Source organism: Tupaia chinensis, unplaced genomic scaffold (genome assembly GCF_000334495.1).
Source record: "Tupaia chinensis unplaced genomic scaffold, TupChi_1.0 Scaffold000591_1, whole genome shotgun sequence".
Taxonomy (NCBI): domain Eukaryota; kingdom Metazoa; phylum Chordata; class Mammalia; order Scandentia; family Tupaiidae; genus Tupaia; species Tupaia belangeri.
This window is the reverse complement of record NW_006160107.1, coordinates 1,174,915-1,195,572: the sequence shown is the minus strand read 5'-3', so window position 1 is coordinate 1,195,572 and position 20,658 is coordinate 1,174,915. Positions and strand designations below refer to the sequence as shown.

General features: G+C 40.3%; 1 protein-coding gene across 1 annotated transcript in view; it reads right to left on the bottom strand.

Moving 5' to 3' along the window:
* AP3S1 (adaptor related protein complex 3 subunit sigma 1) overlaps nucleotides 1–20,658 on the bottom strand; it is a 46,942-nt gene that overhangs the window by 23,371 nt on the left and 2,913 nt on the right. The window contains exon 3 of the mRNA XM_027775667.1: nucleotides 17,751–17,862. Within this exon, the coding sequence (XP_027631468.1) occupies nucleotides 17,751–17,862 (112 nt within the window). The remainder of the gene's footprint in view (nucleotides 1–17,750; nucleotides 17,863–20,658) is intronic.

Genomic DNA, 20,658 nt, shown 5'->3' with positions numbered 1-20,658 from the left:
GGCTTAAACTTACACTGGCGCGTGTACTTACATGCCCAAGATCCCGAGAGGAGAATGGAGGAGAAGGGATTGCAGTTTGGCCATCCCCTCTGGGGGGAGATTTCTCGCTTTCTATCTCTCTGTCTCTCTCTGTCTTTCTGGTGAGCACATGTGTACTATAACAAAAACTCCAAAAAAAGAAAGAAAAATAATGCACCATGACTTTTCTGACAAACCAACAGCATATTATACAAATACAGAGGAAAAAATGTCTGTAAGGTAAAATAAAAAGATATGCCACAAAACATCCTTAAATAATACAGTTGGCATGTGGATGTTCCAGTGTTGGGTACATGGTACATAGATATTTATAAGTATTATATATTCCCTTTAGGAATTTTAGGTTAAAAAAATAATTTCCTTCTGGGTCTAGAAGCTTCTGTTAAAATTTAAGAGGACTAGAACCTGCTGTTTCAAATCTATAATAACGAAAAGGTTAAACTGACATACTGCAAGACAGAGCTAAATTTTATTATTTATTTATTACTGGAGAGGTTTTTGCTATAGGGCGTGTGCGCTCACCAGAAAGACAGAGACAGAAAGTGAGAAATCATCCCCCGGGGGGATGGCCCCACCGCAATCCCTTCTCTTCCATTCTCTTGAGATCTTGGGCACATGCACGCACATGTGCCTGGCATGAGTTTAAGCCACTGAGTCCGGGACTCAAATCGCGACTGACTACATGGGAGTACAACAACATAGCCATTACGCCAACTGCTGGTCCCAAAATTTTATTATTTTTAATCACCATCAAGATATTCTAGAAAGATACATCTTTGTTCACCTTAAGCCAAGAATCAATAATACCACTAAAAATACTGAATATAGCAACAGAGCTACAGAAGGACAGACTAAAGTTAAAATCAGACCAATTACCTTTGAAGAACAACTGTGAATTTAGCCTAGGCACACTATCCAATATGTTCTGCTGAGTATAATATTCAGAACCTTCAAAGTAAGGTTTTTAAGGGATGGGATGTAAACACTTCAGCCTATGAATGGATTTTAGCCTGGATTTCCCCCAACCCTGACCTTGACTCTCATGTGCTAGCAATGACTATGTTAGCAAAACAGGTATTTATTGTGCTTTTATCATATCAATGCATTTAATACATATCCAACTGTTGACACTACCGATAGGTGGTGTAGTATAAGGTGCTGGACTCCCACATGGCTGGTCACGGGTCAAGTCCTGAACCCTGTGGCTTGAAAATAACACTGGGCACATGTGTGTGCATGCCCAAAACCCCAAGAAAAAATGGAGAAGGGACAGTGGCATGGCCATCCCTGGTGGGGGGTGATTTCTCACTTTCCCTATTACTTCTGGCAAGTGCAAAAACCTTATTAAAAAAAAAAAAAGTTGATGAAAGACTGTCTAGCATATCATGTCATACTAATTTTGAAAGAGTTTACATCAACGGTTCTTATGTGATTTCTTTCCTTTTAAAAGGAGGTGAACAGTTGCTGCCACTTACTGAGCATATACTATTGTGACACTGCCACCTGCCCAAGTACTGTAAATAGGTGACTTTATTTGATGCGTCACAGTGGTCTCATGTGGTAAGTGCTTTCATTATCAATCATGTTTAGAAGAGTGATCTAACATAAAGGTTTCCTTGCTGTTTAGGGCCAGGTGGTAGAGGCCTCATCAAATCCTAAGCCTTTTCACAGAACCCACATTCTTAATCACTATTCATATTCCTCAAACAACAACCAATAGTCCTTTATTTTTAATGTACTGACTAAGAAGTGTCTAGAGAATTTGGAAAAGTTCATAAAAGCATAAAGCAAAATTTAAACTGTCTATACTTCTACCACTCATAAATACCTACTATTAAGAGTTAAAATTGCAGGGGCCAGCAGATGGCATGGTGATTAAGGGTGCTGAACTCCCACATGGCTAACCACAGTTCAAGTCCTGAACCTGGCAGCCTGCTTTCTCACTTTCCCTCTCCTTTTCTGTCTCACTTTGTCCCTCTCTGGTCAAATTAAAAATAAATAATAAAGTTAAATCATTCCTTTTTAAAAAAGATATAAAATTCCATTCATGGGGCCAAGAGGTGGTACAGTGGTTAAGGTGCTGAACTCCCACATGGCCAACCACAGTTAGAGTCTCAGACCTAGTGGCTTGAAAATCATGCCAGGTGCCTGTGTGTGTGCCCAAACCCTGAAAAGAGAATGGAGGGGGACTGAGGCGTGGCCATCCCTCTGGGGATGACTGTTCACTTTCGCTCCCTGTCTTTTTTCTTTTTGGAGGGTGCATTTGTCCTATGGTTTAAAAATAAAAACAAACCAAAAACTCATTTATAACTTTCTTTTAGGTGAAGAAAAAGAAATAAGTAGAATCCACAGGGTTTTCACAGCCTTCTAGTGGTCTGAGTTTTTTTTTTTAATTTTTTTGCTATAGGGCGCATGTGCTCGCCAGACAGAGAGAGACAGAGAGACAGAGAAAAAGAAAGTGAGAAATCCCCCCCCCAGGGGCGATGGCCACGCCGCAATCCCTTCTCCTCCGTTCTCCTCTCAGGATCTTGGGCACGCACGCACACGCGCCTGGCCTGAGTTTTAAGTCACCAGGTTCGGGGCGCAAACCGTGTTAGACTGCATGGGAGCCCAGCGACACAGCCATTACGCTAACTGCTGGTCCCCACAGCCTTCTTTATAGTTCACCAATTCTCAAAGGTTTTAGTGCTAGAACATAAAATCAGACAAAATGGTGAGATACTCAATTCAATCCATAGGAATTATAGACCAGCCAGATTTGGGGACAATGAGAGACAGGATAAAATTTCAAGAGAATAAAAGACTAGAGGATCCAATGGAAAGTTCTGAGAGTGCCTTCGGAACCAGGAGGAAGACATTTAACTATCTCAAGAGAGCAGAAAAATGGAAAATATAAGTAAAGTGGTGAATCATGTTAGCCGTATCGTCTGTGCTCACTTCTGAAAGTAGAAAAAAGTCCTACTACTTATGTACATACTTTAACACGTATTACTCGGACCTCAATCGAGGGAGGGGGCTTGGAGCTAATTCTCTATGTGCCTGTTCCCAGTACTCCCCCATCAGTGTGTGTCAGCAAAGAATCCACTCAGGATCAAGTCAGGGCCTCTTAAGTGAATGGATAACCTCCAAAACTAAAAAGTGGCCGCCTTATTAAGTAATTTTTTAAACCAGGAAAATTTAAAGTAACAATTATGAAGTAAACCTACATTATTAACATCTGAATGTTAAATGAAAAAAACCTGCATAGTTGGCATTTAAATACTTAAATCCTAAAAGACTTAGTATAGGGACCAGCAGGTGGCTCAGTGACTAAGGCACTGGATCCCCACATGGCCAACTCCGTGTTTCTAGTCCTGGACCCAGTGGCTTGAAAATCACACTGGGTGTGTGTGCGTTCATGCCCAAAATCCTGTTATGAGAATTTGAAGGGGAAGGGACTGCAGCATGGTCATCCCCCCAGGAGGTGATTTCTCACTTTCCTTCTCTCTGTTGAATACATGAGCGCTATGGCAAAAATCTGGGGGGAAAATTTGGCACAGAAAGAATATCTAACACATTAGACTTTTATAAATCCAGTTTCAAATATATAGCAGATAACCAACTGTGATCTGTATTTAAGTTCAAAGTTAAAGAATGTGACCACACTGAAGGATGTATTAGAATATTTAAGATAACTTAGTAAGAGTCATCATAATGCAATTTTTTTTATTAGTTTTAAGAGATATTTAATAATTTCAGAAAGTTTGTCAATTTATGCTTAAAAAAATAAAATATGTGGGCCAACCAGGTGGTGTGGTGCCTAAGATAGCTGGATCCCACATGGCTGAGCACATGGTTGAGTCTCAGACCTGGCAGCTTGGGAAATAAACTTGGTGTATGGGTGTGTACCCCAAACCCTGAGGAGACTGGAGAAGGGACTGCAGTGTGGTCATTCCCCAGGGGTGTTTCTCACTTTCCTCACTCTGTATCTCTCAGGAGAGCACATACAGCCTACAGCAAAAATCCAAAACAAAACAAAGAGAAAATAATTAATAATCTATAAGTAAATGTATAAATTCATTTTAAAATATGGGTACTCCTTGCGTTACATTGTACCATGTCAACTGATCTCAGTAATCACCGAGCCACGAGAAGTGGCGACACAAGGACTGCTGGTACTACAGGGAATTAACTTACATTGTGGCCCTTCACTTCCTCTGAAGGGACTTCCTATGATTTGTGTGCTGATTTGTAAGTCTGATGAACTAGGTTTCTGAATGTCTAAGGTTAATAAATCAAACATTAATTTTATAAATGGAAGTAGCATCTGAATAGTTTCCTTCTGTGCACAAAAGCTACTTACAAGAACATTAAAAAAAAAAAAATTAACGCAGGACCAGCAGGTGGTGTGGTGGTTAAGGTGCTGGACTCCCATAGGGCCGACCATGGATTGAGTCCTAGAAATGGCAGCTTGCCTTCTCACTTTATGTCTCGCGTGCTCTCTCTGGTCAAATTAAAAAATAATAATAAGTAAAATTAAAAATTTTAAACAAATTAGCACAAATTGTTAGGACTATAAACTTCCAAGCAAAAGTTGATTTTCAAAATGTTACTTGACTTTGAAAGATAGTTTTCTACCTATAATTGAATATAATACTATTGAGATTTTGAGCATAGACTTAAAAATAAAATGAATAAAAATATTAAAAAGCTTGGGACCAGCAGTTAGCGTAATGGGTATGTTGCTGGACTCCCACGTAGTTGACTACAGAGTGTCCCGGACCTGGCAGCTTAAACTCATGCCGGGCATGTGTGCATGCATGCCCAAAATCCCAAGAGGAGAATGGAGGAGAAGGTACTGTGGCGAGGCCATCCGCCCTGGGGAGGTGATTTCTCACTTTCTGTCTCTCTGTCTTTCTAGCGAGCACATGCACCCTATAGCAAAAACCTCTTCAAAAAAAAAAGGCTTTTTCTTACAGATTTTCAACTAATATATACTGAAGGCCGGGAGAGAAAAATTACCATTTGGTAAACACCACAAATAATTTTTAAAATGTATCAGTGTGTACATGAAGTCACCAGAGAGAGACGGAGAAGGCGCCCCCTGCACTCCCACCCGCTCCATTTCCCCACCCTGCCGCGATCCAGGCACATGCACTCACAGGCCCAGCATATTTTTCAAGCTGTTGGGTCAAGAATTGAACCATTCAGTTATCTATGTTGATATCTCACATGGCCACAGGGCCAGCTCATAAATAATTCTTTTAGACAAATATTAACAATAGAAATTAAAATTAATGAACAAATATTATGTTTAGAAAAAGAGTATTTAGGGACCAGCATCTGGCATAATGGTTTTACATTGCTGGACTCGACGCTGGACTCCCACCTAGTTGATCGCAGTTCAAATCCTGGACACCAGTTGCTTACACCTTACGCTGGGCATATGTGTGCATGCCTAAAATTCCAAGAGGAGATGGAGGAGAAGGGACTGTGGCGTGTCCATCCCTCTGGAAGGTGATTTCTCGTTTCCTGTCTCTGTCTCTCTGGCAAGTGCACATGCCCTATAGCAAAAATCTCTAAGGAAACAAAAAAGAAGGAAAAAGGATATTTATATAATCTCAAAATATTCCTCATAAGATTCTTATTAGCACAAGGGAAAACAGAACTTAAGAGTAGGTAAACCTGGTAGATCTCACCTTAACCACGTGATCAAAGTAAATATCACAATGGAACAAACTGATCTCGGTACCTCCTAATATGATCACTGAAAAGGACATAACACAACCTCTATGCAAAAATGCATAACCTGAAGTGTTAAGAAACAAACCCAATCGAAAAATATGCTCCAAAATCACTGGCTAATACTCACAAAGGAGCAGCCTATCAAAGACATGACATGAACGAAAGACAAAGAGTGGAGAGCTGTTACAGAGTGAGGAGACTAAGGAGACATGAAAACTGAATGAGTGTGGGTTAAATTCTTACTGAGATGACATTCAGGGAACAATGGGCAATTTTTATTCTATCGTTTATTTATTTTTAATTTGCCAGAGGACCTGTGCACTCACCGGAGAGAGGAAGAGAGGGAAAGCGAGAAAGCACTTCCCATGGTGAATGGTCACTCTGCAATCCTTCTCTTTCACTCCCTCCTTTTGGGATTGGAGGCACACATGCACACAGGCTTGGTGTGACTTTCAAGCCGCCAGGTCCAGGACTTGAACTGCACAGTCCGCACCACTAGCTGGCCCACAACTGACCAATTTTAAAACATGGTCTACAGATTAGTTAATCGTATTTAACCAATATTAATTTCTTGGTTTTAGTAACTGTACTTTTGTTACGGAAGATGTTAAATTTGGGGAGTCTAGGTGAATACAATGGGGTGCAAGAATTCTTTGGCTGTATTTGTCAGTCTTACAAGTCTGAAATAATTTGAAGGAAAATAAAAAAAAATTCTAAAAAACCATTCAATAAAAACTAAGTTCAAAGGCCTGTTGGTGTAGCAGTTGGGGTGTGGGACTCCCACAAGGCCAACTGTAGTTAGAGTTCCAAACCTGGCAGCTTGAAACTCACTGGCATGGGTGTGTGCGTGCCCAAATCCCAGGAGGAGGAGGGACTGTGGCTTGGCCATCTGCCCTGGGGGGGTTTTACACTTGCCCTCTCATCTTCCTGTCTCTCTGCAGCGAGTGCACACGTTCTACGGCAAAAACCTAAAAAACAAATAAACAAAAAATAACAAGCTTAAAGAGTATTCTCTTTCTCTATGTTCATACTAAGAAATAATAAATGACCTTACGTCAAAGGAAACACCAATGTAAGCTAGGTCTTTCTCTCTTAAATCTACACTGAAGGAGAAAAAAATAAGTCCTAAGTTGCTTCCAGGTTTAAAATTCTGACATTAACTACTTGAGTTCCAAAATGCTTTCTTCATCACTCTGAAGGAAGCAATAAAAATTGTCTATTAATCCTGCTGGTTATTTATAACTACTAGCTCTAATTCTTATGAAAAAGTAGGTATAAATATCTATACTTACAGAAAAGTGAATTTGGGCTAGATTTGCCCCAAAGTTAACAACTGTTAGGTGAAAGGGCCAAGATTCAAACTCATACTATCTGACAGTACACACCAACTTCACATCATGATGCCTTCTGAGAGGACTGCTGGGATGTCAATAAAACAGCTAAATTGGAAAAATGAGTATCATCAAGTTTGATACCAGGGTTATCATGAACAGCCAGCAATGTACAAGCAGCAGTAATTGTATTTCCAGTGACTGGAGATTACACTGCTCAACCATAAAAATGAGATGGGAGAGTTTCAGGAATCCCGAATGACTCTATCAGTGTCTAATTCAAACTGTTTATAGAATTTTTGGGGGGGGGGAGTTTCCAACACATATGAGAGAAACGAGTTCGACTGAAATGGAAAGTTTTAAATATTCTACTAACATAACATAATATAGGAAGCAGATTTCCCAAGAAAAATCCTGGGCATTCACTCTGGGTTGCCTGGAAAATGAGCCACTGGCCAAGGCTCCTTCTCCAGAAGAGGAACTGCACCAGAATTCATCTTCCCACAGGGCCAGGGGCTTATTCTGTGCCGCGACACGGAAGCGCCAACTATGCGCCAACTACCCACAATCCTCGAGTGCTGGGGAGCTGGTTTTCCAACAATTCTCAAGAACAGCAGATGGTATAATGGTAATGTCGCTGGACTCCCACGTAGCTGACTGCAGTTAGTCTCAGACCCGGCGGCTTAAAACTCATGCCAGGAATGTGCACATGCATGCGTGCCCAAAATCCTGAGAGGAAAATGGAGGAGAAGGAATTGCGGTGTGGCCATCCCCTGGTGGGTGATTTCTAGCTCTATCTCTCTCTGTCTCTCTGGCAAGTGCATGTACTCTGTAGCAAAATTCTCTCTTAAAAACAACAATGACAGGGACCAGCAGTTAGCGTAATGGCTATGTCACTGGACTCCCATGTAGTCGACCACGGTTCACGTCCCGGACCCGGTGGCTTAAACTCACGCCAGGCGCATGTGCGTGTGTGCCCAAGATCCCGAGAGGAGAATGGAGGAGAAAGGATTGCGGCGTGACCATCCCCCCTGGGGGGTGATTTCTCGCTTTCTGTCTCTCTGTCTCTCTCTGTCTGTCTGGCAAGCGCACGCGCCCTATAGCAAAAACTTCTCCAAAAAAAACAAAAAACAAACAAACAACAACAAAAAAACCCAGATAGCTGAGGAGTAAACTCTAGATAACCAAGGTATAAACAGCATATTCATCACGCTACTGAGAAGGTGCTTTCAAGGACCTATCCTCATAGTAACAGAGAACAAGGATAGGGCGGCTCAGTGGCATACCCCCATGGCTTGCTCAGTAGACCAGCATAATTTGCTATGAGATCAATGGAAGATCAGTGGATTTTTCTTTACTGAAGTATTCATGGCTTACGAGTTTCCCCAATTCAAAACTATTTCTCAGCACATAAACATGTCACCATGTAAAATTCATTCCAAGCCATTACACAACATATAGAAGGAAAAGATTCAAAAAAGCTCCTATAAATGAGAAAGGTGGACAGATAAAAGGACATCTTTATCTAATTCAGTTTGTGTACTAATGAAATAAAACCTTTTATGCCTTTCTTACAAATATATGCTTTATTCTTTTTCTTTTTTTCTTTTTTTTGAGAGGTGTTTGCTATAGGGCACGTGCGCTCGCCAGACAGACAGAGAAAGACATAGAGACAGAAAGCGAGAAATCACCCCCCAGGGGGGATGGTCACGCCGCAATCCCTTCTCCTCCATTCTCCTCTCGGGATCTTGGGCATGCACGCACACGCGCCTGGCGTAAGTTTTAGGCCACCAGGTCCAGGACGCGAACCGCGGTCGACTATGTGGGAGTCCAGCGACATAGCCATTACGCTAACTGACGTAGCCATTACGCTAACTGCTGGTTCCCTTTTCTTTTTTTTTTTTTTTTTGAGAGATTTTTGCTATAGGGCGCGTGCGCTCGCCAGAGAGAGACAGAGAGACAGAAAGCGAGAAATCAGCCCCCAGGGGAGACAGCCACGCCGCAATCCCTTCTCCTCCATTCTCCTCTCGGGATCTTGGGCACATGTGCACATGTTCCCGGCGTGAGTTTAAGCCACCGGGTCCAGGACTCAAACTGCGGTCGACTAAAATGGGAGTCCAGCAACATAGCCATTACGCTAACTGCTGGTCCCACAAACATAAGCTTTAATTAGATAATGTTAGTTAAAACTACTGACTACTACATGTTTATTACCTAGCGAATATCTTTTTAAAATCCCTATACTTACTCTATAAGTTGGTATTATTATTTCCCACATTTTGCGGAGAAAAATTTAGGTACAAAGAGATTTAAAAACTTGCCCAAAGTTACAAGAGTCTTTAAAATATTCATAAGCATGTGTATTTTGAAAAACCTAAGTACAGATTCCACATTTTTTGGTATCAAAATAAACTTGTACTTCAGTTCTATGTTACATAGATTTTTTTTTTTGAAGTTCCTTTGCATAACTGGTATACAGCAGGTTTTTATCATCTTGAGATACCAGACTGCTTTAATTCTCTGATCTAAACAACATTATGAAGACTGTAGGCCTCACATTGAAATAAGCAAACTTTACAGGTGTAAAACTTCAAAGTCTATAAAGATTAAGCAGGTTGTTCATTATCATTTTAAATCAGCATTAGCAGCCACAAGTAAAATAATTTTACAAAAAGTTAGTCTAATAGTACTACATCAGTGAAAAAGACTACACATGGCTTTAAATACATATTCTAACACCATGGAAAACATATCTTTCTAAACCTAAAAGGAAAGTTAAGCTGTTAGTTCTCAATGTCATTTACTAACTAAAACTAAACACAACTGAGGCTTGTGTTCATTGTTACATGTGACAGAGAAAACACAGTAAGAACCAGTGAGCTTGTATGTTGGCACGATAAACTGAGTACAATATGACCACTTATAAATAAATCAAACTCAACATTAATATTTAACAAACTTCTATTCTAACCCTGTAAATATTTTAACACTTCCAAAGAAGATATGCTACAACAGAAAAGAATCCTTGAGAAGCTAGCAGTAACATTAACTCTGAAGTCTGCTTCTATGGCAGTCAGTATCCCACTAAAATAGTATATATCAGAAACAATCATGCCTTTTTCCAGCTTACAAGGAACTAAAAAAGAAACAAAAGAAAACAGGCTGATAATACAATTGAGTGACACACTGGTATAAATTCCATATGGAAGTTTTTTTTTTTTTTTTTTGGAGAGGTTTTTGCTACAGGGTGTGTGTGCTCGCCAGAAAGACAGAGAGAAACAGAGAGATAGAAAGCGAGAAATCACCCCCAGCGGGGATGGCCATGACACAATCCCTTCTCCATTCTCCTCTTGGGATCTTGGGCACGCATGCACATGTGCCCAGCGTGAGTTTAAGCCACCAGGTCTGGGACTCGAATCGTGGTCGGCTATATGGGAGTCCACCGACAGCCATTACGCTAATGGTCCCTAAATTCCATATGGAATTTACGAATAGTGCCCTCTTCCAGATTTTACATAAGCTAGAGTCAGATTTGGGACAACGTATTGACAACTTTAGAAACAATCATAAAAACATATGCATTCAAGGATCATTTAAATGGTATCTTTTTACATATTAAAATTTTAAAATATAAAAATTATAAACATATGTTTAGTAGCTAACATGCTGATGATAAATTTTCTTGATCAGTTCTCTAAAGAATACATAATATCAAGTAGTTTTGACCTAAACTCTCTTGGTTTATAATTTTCTACTTTTACTTTTTTCATTGAAGTTACCTTTCTTGAAACTAGAGGATGAATGAGTCAAGTCAGTTCCAAGTAAGCTCTGAATAGCTGTTTGGTGAGACTGAAGTGGGAACAATGAGCTCCTCACTCCCATTTCTGTTCATTCAATCAGTGTTTTTGGAGGGACTGGCTCATTCATGCCCAGCACTCCCTCATAAGCATTTAATGAACTGATAATCAGAGGGAAAGACAGCAACTGCAGACCTTCCATCCGCTCATGGGAGTGACACACTTGGCGGCTACAAGGCAAACTGAAGAACTTTTCTTTTTAGTGACACAGTGGGTCAGTAGGTACTAACTAAATAAGGTCTGTAAACAGTAACACAGTCCCAGCCTATGTTAACAGGAAAATGACACAATTCTCCTGAAATCTTTTTTTTTGAGAAGTTCAACTAAAATCAAAACAAATTCTCAGTGTTTGAATACTAACAAATTTGCTAGACACCAGATACAGTTTCCACTTTCTATGAGCACATGGTAGAGTTTATTTCAAATGTGATGTAGGATATTCATTCTTTGGCAACTCCCCATCTAATTCCTTTCTTTCTTTTTTAAAAATTCATTCATTCATTCATTCATTCATTCATTCATTCATTCATGTATGCATGCACACACACACACACACACACAAGAGAGGGGGGGGGGGGAGGGAGAGAGAGAGAGAGAGAGAGAGAGAGAGAGAGAGAGAGAGAAAGTGAGAAGTCGCCAGGTCTGGGACTCAAATCAAGGTTGGCCATCTGGAGTCCAGCCCCCTTAACCACCATGCCACCTGCTGGCCCATCTAATTCCTTTCTGAGGTATAACAACTATTCTATCATAACGAGGAGGGTCACCTACATAAAATAATAATCAGTGCTAACACTTCCTATTAACCCCAAGGAAAATGCACATTTATTTTCATCTTTCTCAACTGAATATTTCTCTACAAACAAAATATTTTTTCCTGTTTTTCTGCCTGTAACTCTACTAGCTCAGGTAAATTACAAAACAGTGTTTTAGAATGTATTATACCTGAGAGAGAAACAAAAAGTACAATTACATGCCAAAATCATTTTCTATAACAATACGAAGATTCCCCGAAATAAAATAATGAATTAACAACACCCTACATGGGATAAACCAAGAAATGTAATAATGAATAAAGTTAGAAGGAATGCAATATATGATTAACCCTTAATTATTACTAATCCATATACTGTGTGAGTAAAAATTGTGATTTTGTTTGTTTGTGAGAGATTTTTGCTATAGGGCACATGTACTTGCTGGAGAGACAGAGACAGACAAAAAGTGAGAAAACATCCTCCAAAGGAGATGGCCACGCCACAGTCCCTTCTCCTCCATTCTCCTCTCTGGATCCTGGGCACACACGCACATATGCCCAGTGTGAGTTTTAAGCTGCCAGGTCCAGGACTCAACCCATGGACGACTACATGTGAGTCCAGCAATGTAACCATTATGCAATCTGCTGGTTGCTCTTTTTTTTTTAACTAGAAAAGCCTTTAATAAAATAAAACAAAATGTATCAATGTTTCTCATGTAATCCCTAGAAGGAAAGTAAACACATATTCAAAAGAACATGGGGCATATCTACCTTAAACTCAAAATTTATTTGAAGTCTCCTCTTAGAGGTTTCAATATTATGAAAAATGTATCTTCTACACTACCATGAATTAAAAAAATAATACCAGGAATGTTTGCCATGATTACTCTGTGGTTTCAAGTAACCAAGATTCCTAGCTCCCCTTCAAAGTCTCGTTTGAGAATTACACATTAAAAAGTAATTGTAGGGGGACAGGCATCAGGTGGCGTAGTGGTTAAGGCACTGGATTACCACATGGCTGACTTCAGGTCGAGTCTTGGTCCTGGTGGCTTGAAAATAATGTTAGGTACCTGTGCGTACAAGCCCCAGATCCTGGGAGCAGGGACTACAGCATGGCCATTCCCGTGAGGGTGATTTCTCACTTTCCTTCTCTCTATCTCTCTCCAGGGACCATATGTGCCCTGTGGCAAAAACCTTAAAACAAAAACAAAAAACAAACTGTGGGGCCAGATAGGTGGCATGGTAGTTAAAGCAGATGGATCCTACATGGCCAACCAAGCAGTTCAAAGGACCTGCTGCCTTAAAAGACAGGCTGGGCGTGTGTGCATGCACATGCCCACACTCCCAAGAGGAGAATGAAAGAGAAGGGACTGCAGCCTGGTCACTCTCTCACTTTCCCTCTCTCTCTCTCTCTCTCTCTCTCTCTCTCTCTGTCTGTCTCCAGTGAGCACAAATGGTACAGAGCAAATTAAAAAAAAAAAAAAAAAAAAAAGGGGGCCAGCAGGTGTCATGGTGGTTAAGGGTGCTGGGTTCCCACGTGGCCGACTGTGGTTCGGTCCTGGCAGCTTTGCTTTCTCTCTCTCTGTCCCTCTCAGGTCCAATTGAAATTAAAAAAAAAAAAAAAAAAAAGTAAATATACTGTTAAATAATTATGTTTTTTAAAAAAGGAATTGTGATATATTAGTTCCTCTTATCACTTATCCTTTTTTCCGCCTTATTAACAATTTCTAATATTGAAAGCCTTAGTGAAAACATGTTACATAAAATGTATTATTAGCTAAGATTTCTTCTTTTTCCGTTTAGTAAGTTTTTAATTTTTTTAAAAAATTATACATTTAATCACTATACATCCCCCTTTGTTTGAAAGTTGAATTTACCCACATCAGTCCAGTACAGGATACAAAACACAGCAGCAGCAGCAGATAATAACTCAGTTCTTTGTTCCACAAGTTTTAAGAGGAATGTTTGCTATACGGTGTGTTCTTGTCAGAGACAGAGAGACAGAGTGTGAGAAATCACTCCCTCGCGGGGATGGCCATATCACAATCCCTTCTCCTCCATTCTCCTCCCAGGACTTTGGGCACACACATGCGCCTGGCATAAGTTTCAAGCCATCAGGTCTGCGACTTGAACTGTGGTCAACTCCGTGGGCGTCCAGTGATGTAATCGTTATGCTATTTGCTGGTCCCTATTACCTAAGATTTTAACTTAGGTTAATTTCTCATTTATTTTATAACACTCATTAAAGCTTAAACCATGCTTCCTTCCTGCTACTCCAAAATCATTTAACTTATTTGACAAAGAACACTTTTCTTCACATACAGCTTTCTCGAACTTACAGCCTATCTAAACTATGCCCCTATGTTTCTGCACTGTCTAGGAGGAGAAAGAAAGCATAAAAATAGCCTATTCCCTCATGACAGTCCTAATCATGATACAATTAGTTGTCACAACTATATTTTTTGTGGCAAAGTTAATTTTTTAACTTTTTATAGAAGTATTGCACACCAAGTGCAAAAATTGTAAGAGTATAGAGAGCTTAATGATTTTCACAAATTAAACAAACCAATGTAGTGGGCACTCGGCTAAAAAAACCAAAAGCAAAAATGAACTGTTACTACCGTCCAGTAGCTACTGTGTTTTATTTTTCTAGCTAATCTTCTAATTAACCTTTGAGCTTTGTTGTCAGTTATGCTGCACTGAACACTAAATATGAGGCACTAAATACAGTATTAATTCAACAATTATCTGTTAAAGACCTCCTATTTAGCAGTCGCCATTCTACACACTGGGGCAAATCAGTGGACAAAACAAGCAAAACTCCTGGCTTTCAGAATTTGCATTTCTTATAGAAGGTAACTGGCAATAAATAAAGGGGCCAACAGTGAAGTGGCATTACAAGGCTGAACCCCATATGTCTGATGGTGCAGTTCAAGTCCTGGACATGGCAGCCTGAAAAACACGGCAGGCTCACGTGCAGGTATTCATGCCCCAAACCCTAGCTGGAGAAATGGAGAAGGGACTGAAACGTGGACCATTCCCCATGGGGCAGAGTGTTTTCTCACCCTTCCTCACTCCTGGCAGGCCCTCTGGCATATTTAAGTAAATAAACAGAAAAAAATAACTTAAGTCAAATACATATTAGATAAGTGACAGGTGCTAAGAAAAAAAAAAAAAAAGCGGAAAAGAGGTAAGAAAATAATAGCTGGATAATTTTTTTAGAAAATAACCAAAATACCATATTGAGAAGGTTCTCTAGGTTGACATATGAAAGAATGATGGAGCTAGGCATGGGAATATCAAGTGGAAGAACATTCTAGGTACAAAAATCAGCAAGTACAACTTGAACTGCGGTCAAGCGCCTTAGCCACATGCCACCTGCTGGCCCCGGACAAGACGAGAGAACACACTGTAGTTTAGCGGGAATGATCGAGGAGACAGAGGAAAAATGGCGATCCAGGATGAAGAACTGCCAGAATGATAAGGGAAAACGAGTAAATGAGTGGGTGCCCTGGCCTTAGCTGGGAGACAAGGCTAAGTACACAGGTGGAGATGCAATAGCTGAGCAGGTACTGGGAGCCTGTGGAAGTTCTCTTCTGACTGCTTCGGTCTTATTTGTGGACTGCAGAGGAAGTACGGAGAGCAGAGGGATCAGGGAGATAACGACGTGACTGCTGGATAGCATTAAAGACTGGCTGATTTAAGGGCTCATGAAGTGAGATTGAGACCAGTAAGCATGGTGACATTTTCCCTCCAGGGACGACGAGATGTATGGGTAAGGGCAAGGAGCTGCGTCTAAAGAACACTGTCGTTACTGTGACTGACCACGGAGTTTAGGCTAGAGAAGGGAAGTAAGATCAGGGAAAGCAGGATCAGGGACAGTGAAAAAATAATACATTTGGGACCAGTAGGCAGTGTAGTGGTTAAGAAGCTGGACTCCCATGTGGCCGATCGCAGTAAAGTCCCAAAGCCAACGGCTTGAAAATCACGCCAGGTACATGTGCACGCACGCCCCAAATCCCAAGAGAATGGAAAAGGGACTGTGGCATGGCCGTCCTTCCTGGAGGGTGATTTCTCACTTTCCCTCGTTTTGTTTCTGTCTGCCTCTCCGGGGAGTACATGTGCTCTTTGGCAAAATACCTTAAAAAAAAAAAAAAAGAAAAAAAAGGTACATTTAAAAAACTAAGGGTTCCAATAGGCCCAAATGGTGACAAGAAAAGGTAGGAGGTGGTGGAGAGAGGGAGTGTGAAGGGGACATTATGTAGGGCTGCAGTTTGGATACTGACACGGGCCCAGAAGTGAAGAGATGTGATATGGCCCAGAGGCCAAAGTTCATTAGAGGACAGATGCTCCAGATTGGGAGACACCATGATACTGGAAGAATTAGACACATGAACAATGAAATTACTAAAAATTATGACACAAATAATATTGGAGGGGATGTCAGTGATCTATTATAAAAATCAAACTCTGGGGCCAGACAGTAGCATAGCAGTAATGCAACTGACCCACATGGGAAAGGTCCTGGGTTCTAGTCCTAGGATCTCCCTGAGCACACCTGACACAGCATCCATGACTCAGGCAAGCTGAAACTGGGGGTAGATTGTGACATGGACATATTTTTGGGGTGCCTGTCCTTAGAGAAATAAACTTGAGGGCCAGCTTGTGGCATGGTGATTAAGGCAGCTGGATCCCACATGGCCAACTGTGTGGTTTGAATCCTGGACCCAGCAGCTTGAGAACTGGGCACGTGTGTGTCCACCCAAAATCCTGCAAGGAGGGAGAAGTGGACAAAGGGCTACAGCACGATGATTCTCCATAGGAAGTGCTTTTTCCCTTTCCTCCTCTCTCTCTCTTCAGTGAGCACATTTGCCCTCTGTCAAAATGTTTAAAAAAGAAGAAAAAAGAAGTAAATCTGGGGGGGAAAAAAGAACCAAAATTTGTTAGGAGAAAGTTCCCCCTGGACCTTGTGTTTCTGCACATACTGTGAGCAGAGGCACTGACTGTGCTCTGGGCTCTCTTTTCAAGCATGCTTCCGTGACAACCAACCATAGAAAACAGCCTTTGTCACCCTGTAGGAGAAAGGATGGGTTTACCTACACCCCTGCAAGAAAGAGATCATCTCTTCCTCCCAGAGAACAGACAAGCTTACTATCGATTATAAAAGGTTCTAGTTCTCTAAATCGGGAGTTCCTCACCTGCAACTTACTCCACTTTTTATACAGGGTACCACCTGGCCCCTCACATCACCTTCTGGGAACTGGGGAGCCAGTGCTAACAAATGCTCTTACTTTGCTTAATAAGTTTGCTCTTAGTAATACATTCATGGCCCAAGAAGTCCCTTATCTTCTGCCAACATCCATGAAACTGTGTTAACTTGTCAGCTTGCAAGCAGAGCAAAATCTCAGACCTTTCATAGCTCTTGACAAATTCCCAGTGAATGGGAGGTGGAAATGAGAGATGACTATAACCACACGATAGAGTAATACAGTTTGAAACATGAGATAAAATCTGGACATGTTTTAAAAGAGAGAATGGTTTGGAAAAGCAACGTGCAGCCAAGAGCATACCCCCAGGTCCACTGGAATGAAAAAAGCCTACCTACTTGAGAAGGTCGAGAGCAGTGTTACTGTCTGAAAAGCAGTGTTTAACTTAGAGCAGCAGGTAAAGTAAAACGGAAGAAGAGTTTTAAAACAAAGAGAACCTTGAGTTCCAAGGACATAATGGGAGATTTTTAAGAGACAGAAAGAGGTAGGTTTTAGGGTCAGATTTGGATACATGTGGGAAGAGACCCATAAGTCTTGAGATCCTTGCAGTAACTTAAAGAGGAAAAAGGGCAGGATGAAATTAGCTGTGATTAATCTCAATCAGATTAAATTAGTTTGCTTGTTTCCACCCAAATCTCCTCTATCCATCTTTTACCCACCCAGCCTCTACTATGGAACATTTTATTTCTCACCAAACAAAACATAATTTTAGAACATACAACTTTTAAAACATAAATGCCAGACTATTTTTTAAGACAGTAAGAGGCAAGTGTTAACTTACTTGAATGAGATCTAAAATGCCAAGTTCACTTTCTGAAGAATCCACACAGAAGACAAAATATAGCGTTGCGTAATGTCTATATATTAGTTTGTTGTCAGATCCTCCAATTAATCTAAATGACAAAACAGAACAAATGGGAATGTTATAGAAAACAAAATGTAAAACATTTTCATTAGCTGAAGTGATCTGACAATTTGCTTAAAAACCTTTTACAGAATGAAAGGTAATATTTAATGGCAAAACATTCAAATAAGCTTCTAGACACTAATAAATTAAGATGGCTGTTTTTCTTCAGAAATGTCAAATAAAAGAAGCTGTGTTTAATTTTAGTTCATCCGTTCATTAAACTATTTGCTGAGTAACTGCCATGTGCCAGGCACTGACAATAAGAAACAAGAAACAAAAAAATAAGAAAATTCTCGGGTAGTGGCAGGTATGCCACAGAGAACCAAACAGGAAGATGGCATGATGATGGCTTTGCGATTTCAGATTGAGTTCGAACAAAGTAACATTTAGGCTGAAATCTCATTAGAAGGAGCTGGGCATCGAAGAATTTAGTGAAGAGCATTTCATACCTAGGTAAAAACTAATAAAAAGGTCATTTCTCAAGGACAAAATATATACATTCAAAGAAGAGGAAGGTGGCAGTAGACAAGAAAGGATTAGTAAACAATGAGGTTGGAGACTGGGCAGGGTGAGGTCACAGCACCCCTAAGTGCATAGGAGATACAGCTCCACAGGTCACATTACACAGCTGAAGACTGACTACCAACTAGGAAAAATGCAACGGACAGCTCTTGAGATCTGGACAGATTTACATTAAGACCGCCTCCAAAACTATATTCTGTTTTGAAATATAAATACAAGAAAACTGAGCTAAGACGTCCATCTTCAATCGAATACTTATGTTGACTGCAAGTTCAGCAATTTTAAAATAATAGCTCCTCAGGAATCATTCCGAACATCTTATAGTTTTCTAAGTATAGGTTGCTATTTCATAGTTAAGCTTACAAGTAATAAGTTTGCGGTTTCAAAAGATCCATTAATACTACCAATTTTAAAGTCAAGGCTACATATAATCAAAGCTAACTGAACATTCAAACAAAGCAAGAAAACAGGATCTAGTCCTTACTCAGTAAAAGTAACGTGAAACTTCGAAGTTCTGTAGAAACAACTCTAAGTATACTCAACTCCTATGTCCTTTAACAGCAAAACGGAAATGACCTTTGGCAAGAATGAAACATTCCGACTATGACAGACGATTTTCTATAAAAGATATTTAGCTTAATACTAAGCACGGTATGTGAAGGGTTTTGAGATTACATGTAGAGACTAAGACTGCACATGCTCCCTAAAACAGACAGAAGGAGCGAACAGCAGGCATCCTGCATCCTGAATCAGCAACTTAGTGGTTATTTAAACTACTCTTTGGGTTTACTTCAAAAGACCAAGCTTTTGAAAACTGAAGATTTCAAAATGGTCATTAATGTTATTAAAAGAAAGCAAGATATTTATGTGACAAGTATATATTTTATCTTGAAAAGTAATAACCACATCTGTATAGCACAATGCTGACATAAATTCTTATTTGGAGTACAATGTACTATACAAAAGCCACAGAATTTTAGAAATCCTTTTAGGCCAAATATTTCATTTTACAGAGGAAAACTGAGGTTCAATAATTTTAAATTATTTAACCAAGGAAACCGCCTTGTTAGTAACAAAGCCAGGAGTAAAGTAGATGTGTACCCTCATCTCCGGTGCACTGTTTGCTTCCTACTTTTCACTGGGTTGGAAATGAGTATTTACGATTTCAAGTCACAATTTCTAGATCAAAAAGTGCCCTAGTGAGATCAACCAAGTTCTCCCTCTGCTCCGACATGCAGCGCACCTGCTGGGCGATATGACTCCTAGGAGACAAGAACTGACGGAGGGGCTGAGGGGAAGGGGTGCTGGTGGCGAAGACACAGAAATTTAACAGAAATAATTACAAGTAAAGTTCAAAAACAGAAGTAGGTACATTTGTCTAAACTACTAAATTAGAAGTCTTGCATGAACAGCAAAATTTACAAATGATAAGTAATTATAAAACATTTCAGTGCAGCTTTTTTGTGTGGTAATTTTTTTATTGTATGATTTCTTTTTTACACTTCATGATTGTACATCTTTAGAGTATACAATAAGGTTTTTCAGAGCATGCATGCAGTGCATGTACATTAAGTCACAATATTGCCATATACCTAATCCTCAACAGGTAGCCTTCCATTCTTGTGTCTACTAAATGTGTTTTCCCGAGTCCTTCCTACCCACCCCCTAATCACCACCTTCATATACAGTCTTGTATTTACAAGTGTCCTCCTTATTATTATATCTTCAAACCTATTTCTTTTTTCAAAATTACATTTAATCACTCCACATCTTGCAGGGTGAAAAACGGCCTTTCCCAGTGTGAATGCAGTGCATGTTAAGTCAAAGGTATTACCACATAGCATCATGGTGTACCAGGTGTCACTGGATTCCCACATGGCTGACTGCAGTTTGAGTCCCAGATCCGGCGGCTTAAACTCATGCCGGGTGCATGTGTGTGTGTGCCCAAGATCCCGAAAGGAGAATGGAGGAGAAGGGATTACAGCATGGCTTTCCCTTCAGGGGGGTGTCATTTTCCTTCTCATTGTCTGTCTCTCTCCGGCAAGCACACATGCCCTAAAGCAAAAACCTCTTAAAAAGAAAAACCAAACAGATATTACCATATAGTTAATTTTTTCAAAAATATAATTCCTGGTTGTTCAATTCAGAATCTGTGACCTATGCCGTGTTCACTGCCTCTTCTGTGGAGGATCTCCAGCAGGGCTCTCCCTGTTTGTGTCTCCAGCCTCTCCTCACTATGGAGCCTTCCACTCACTTTACA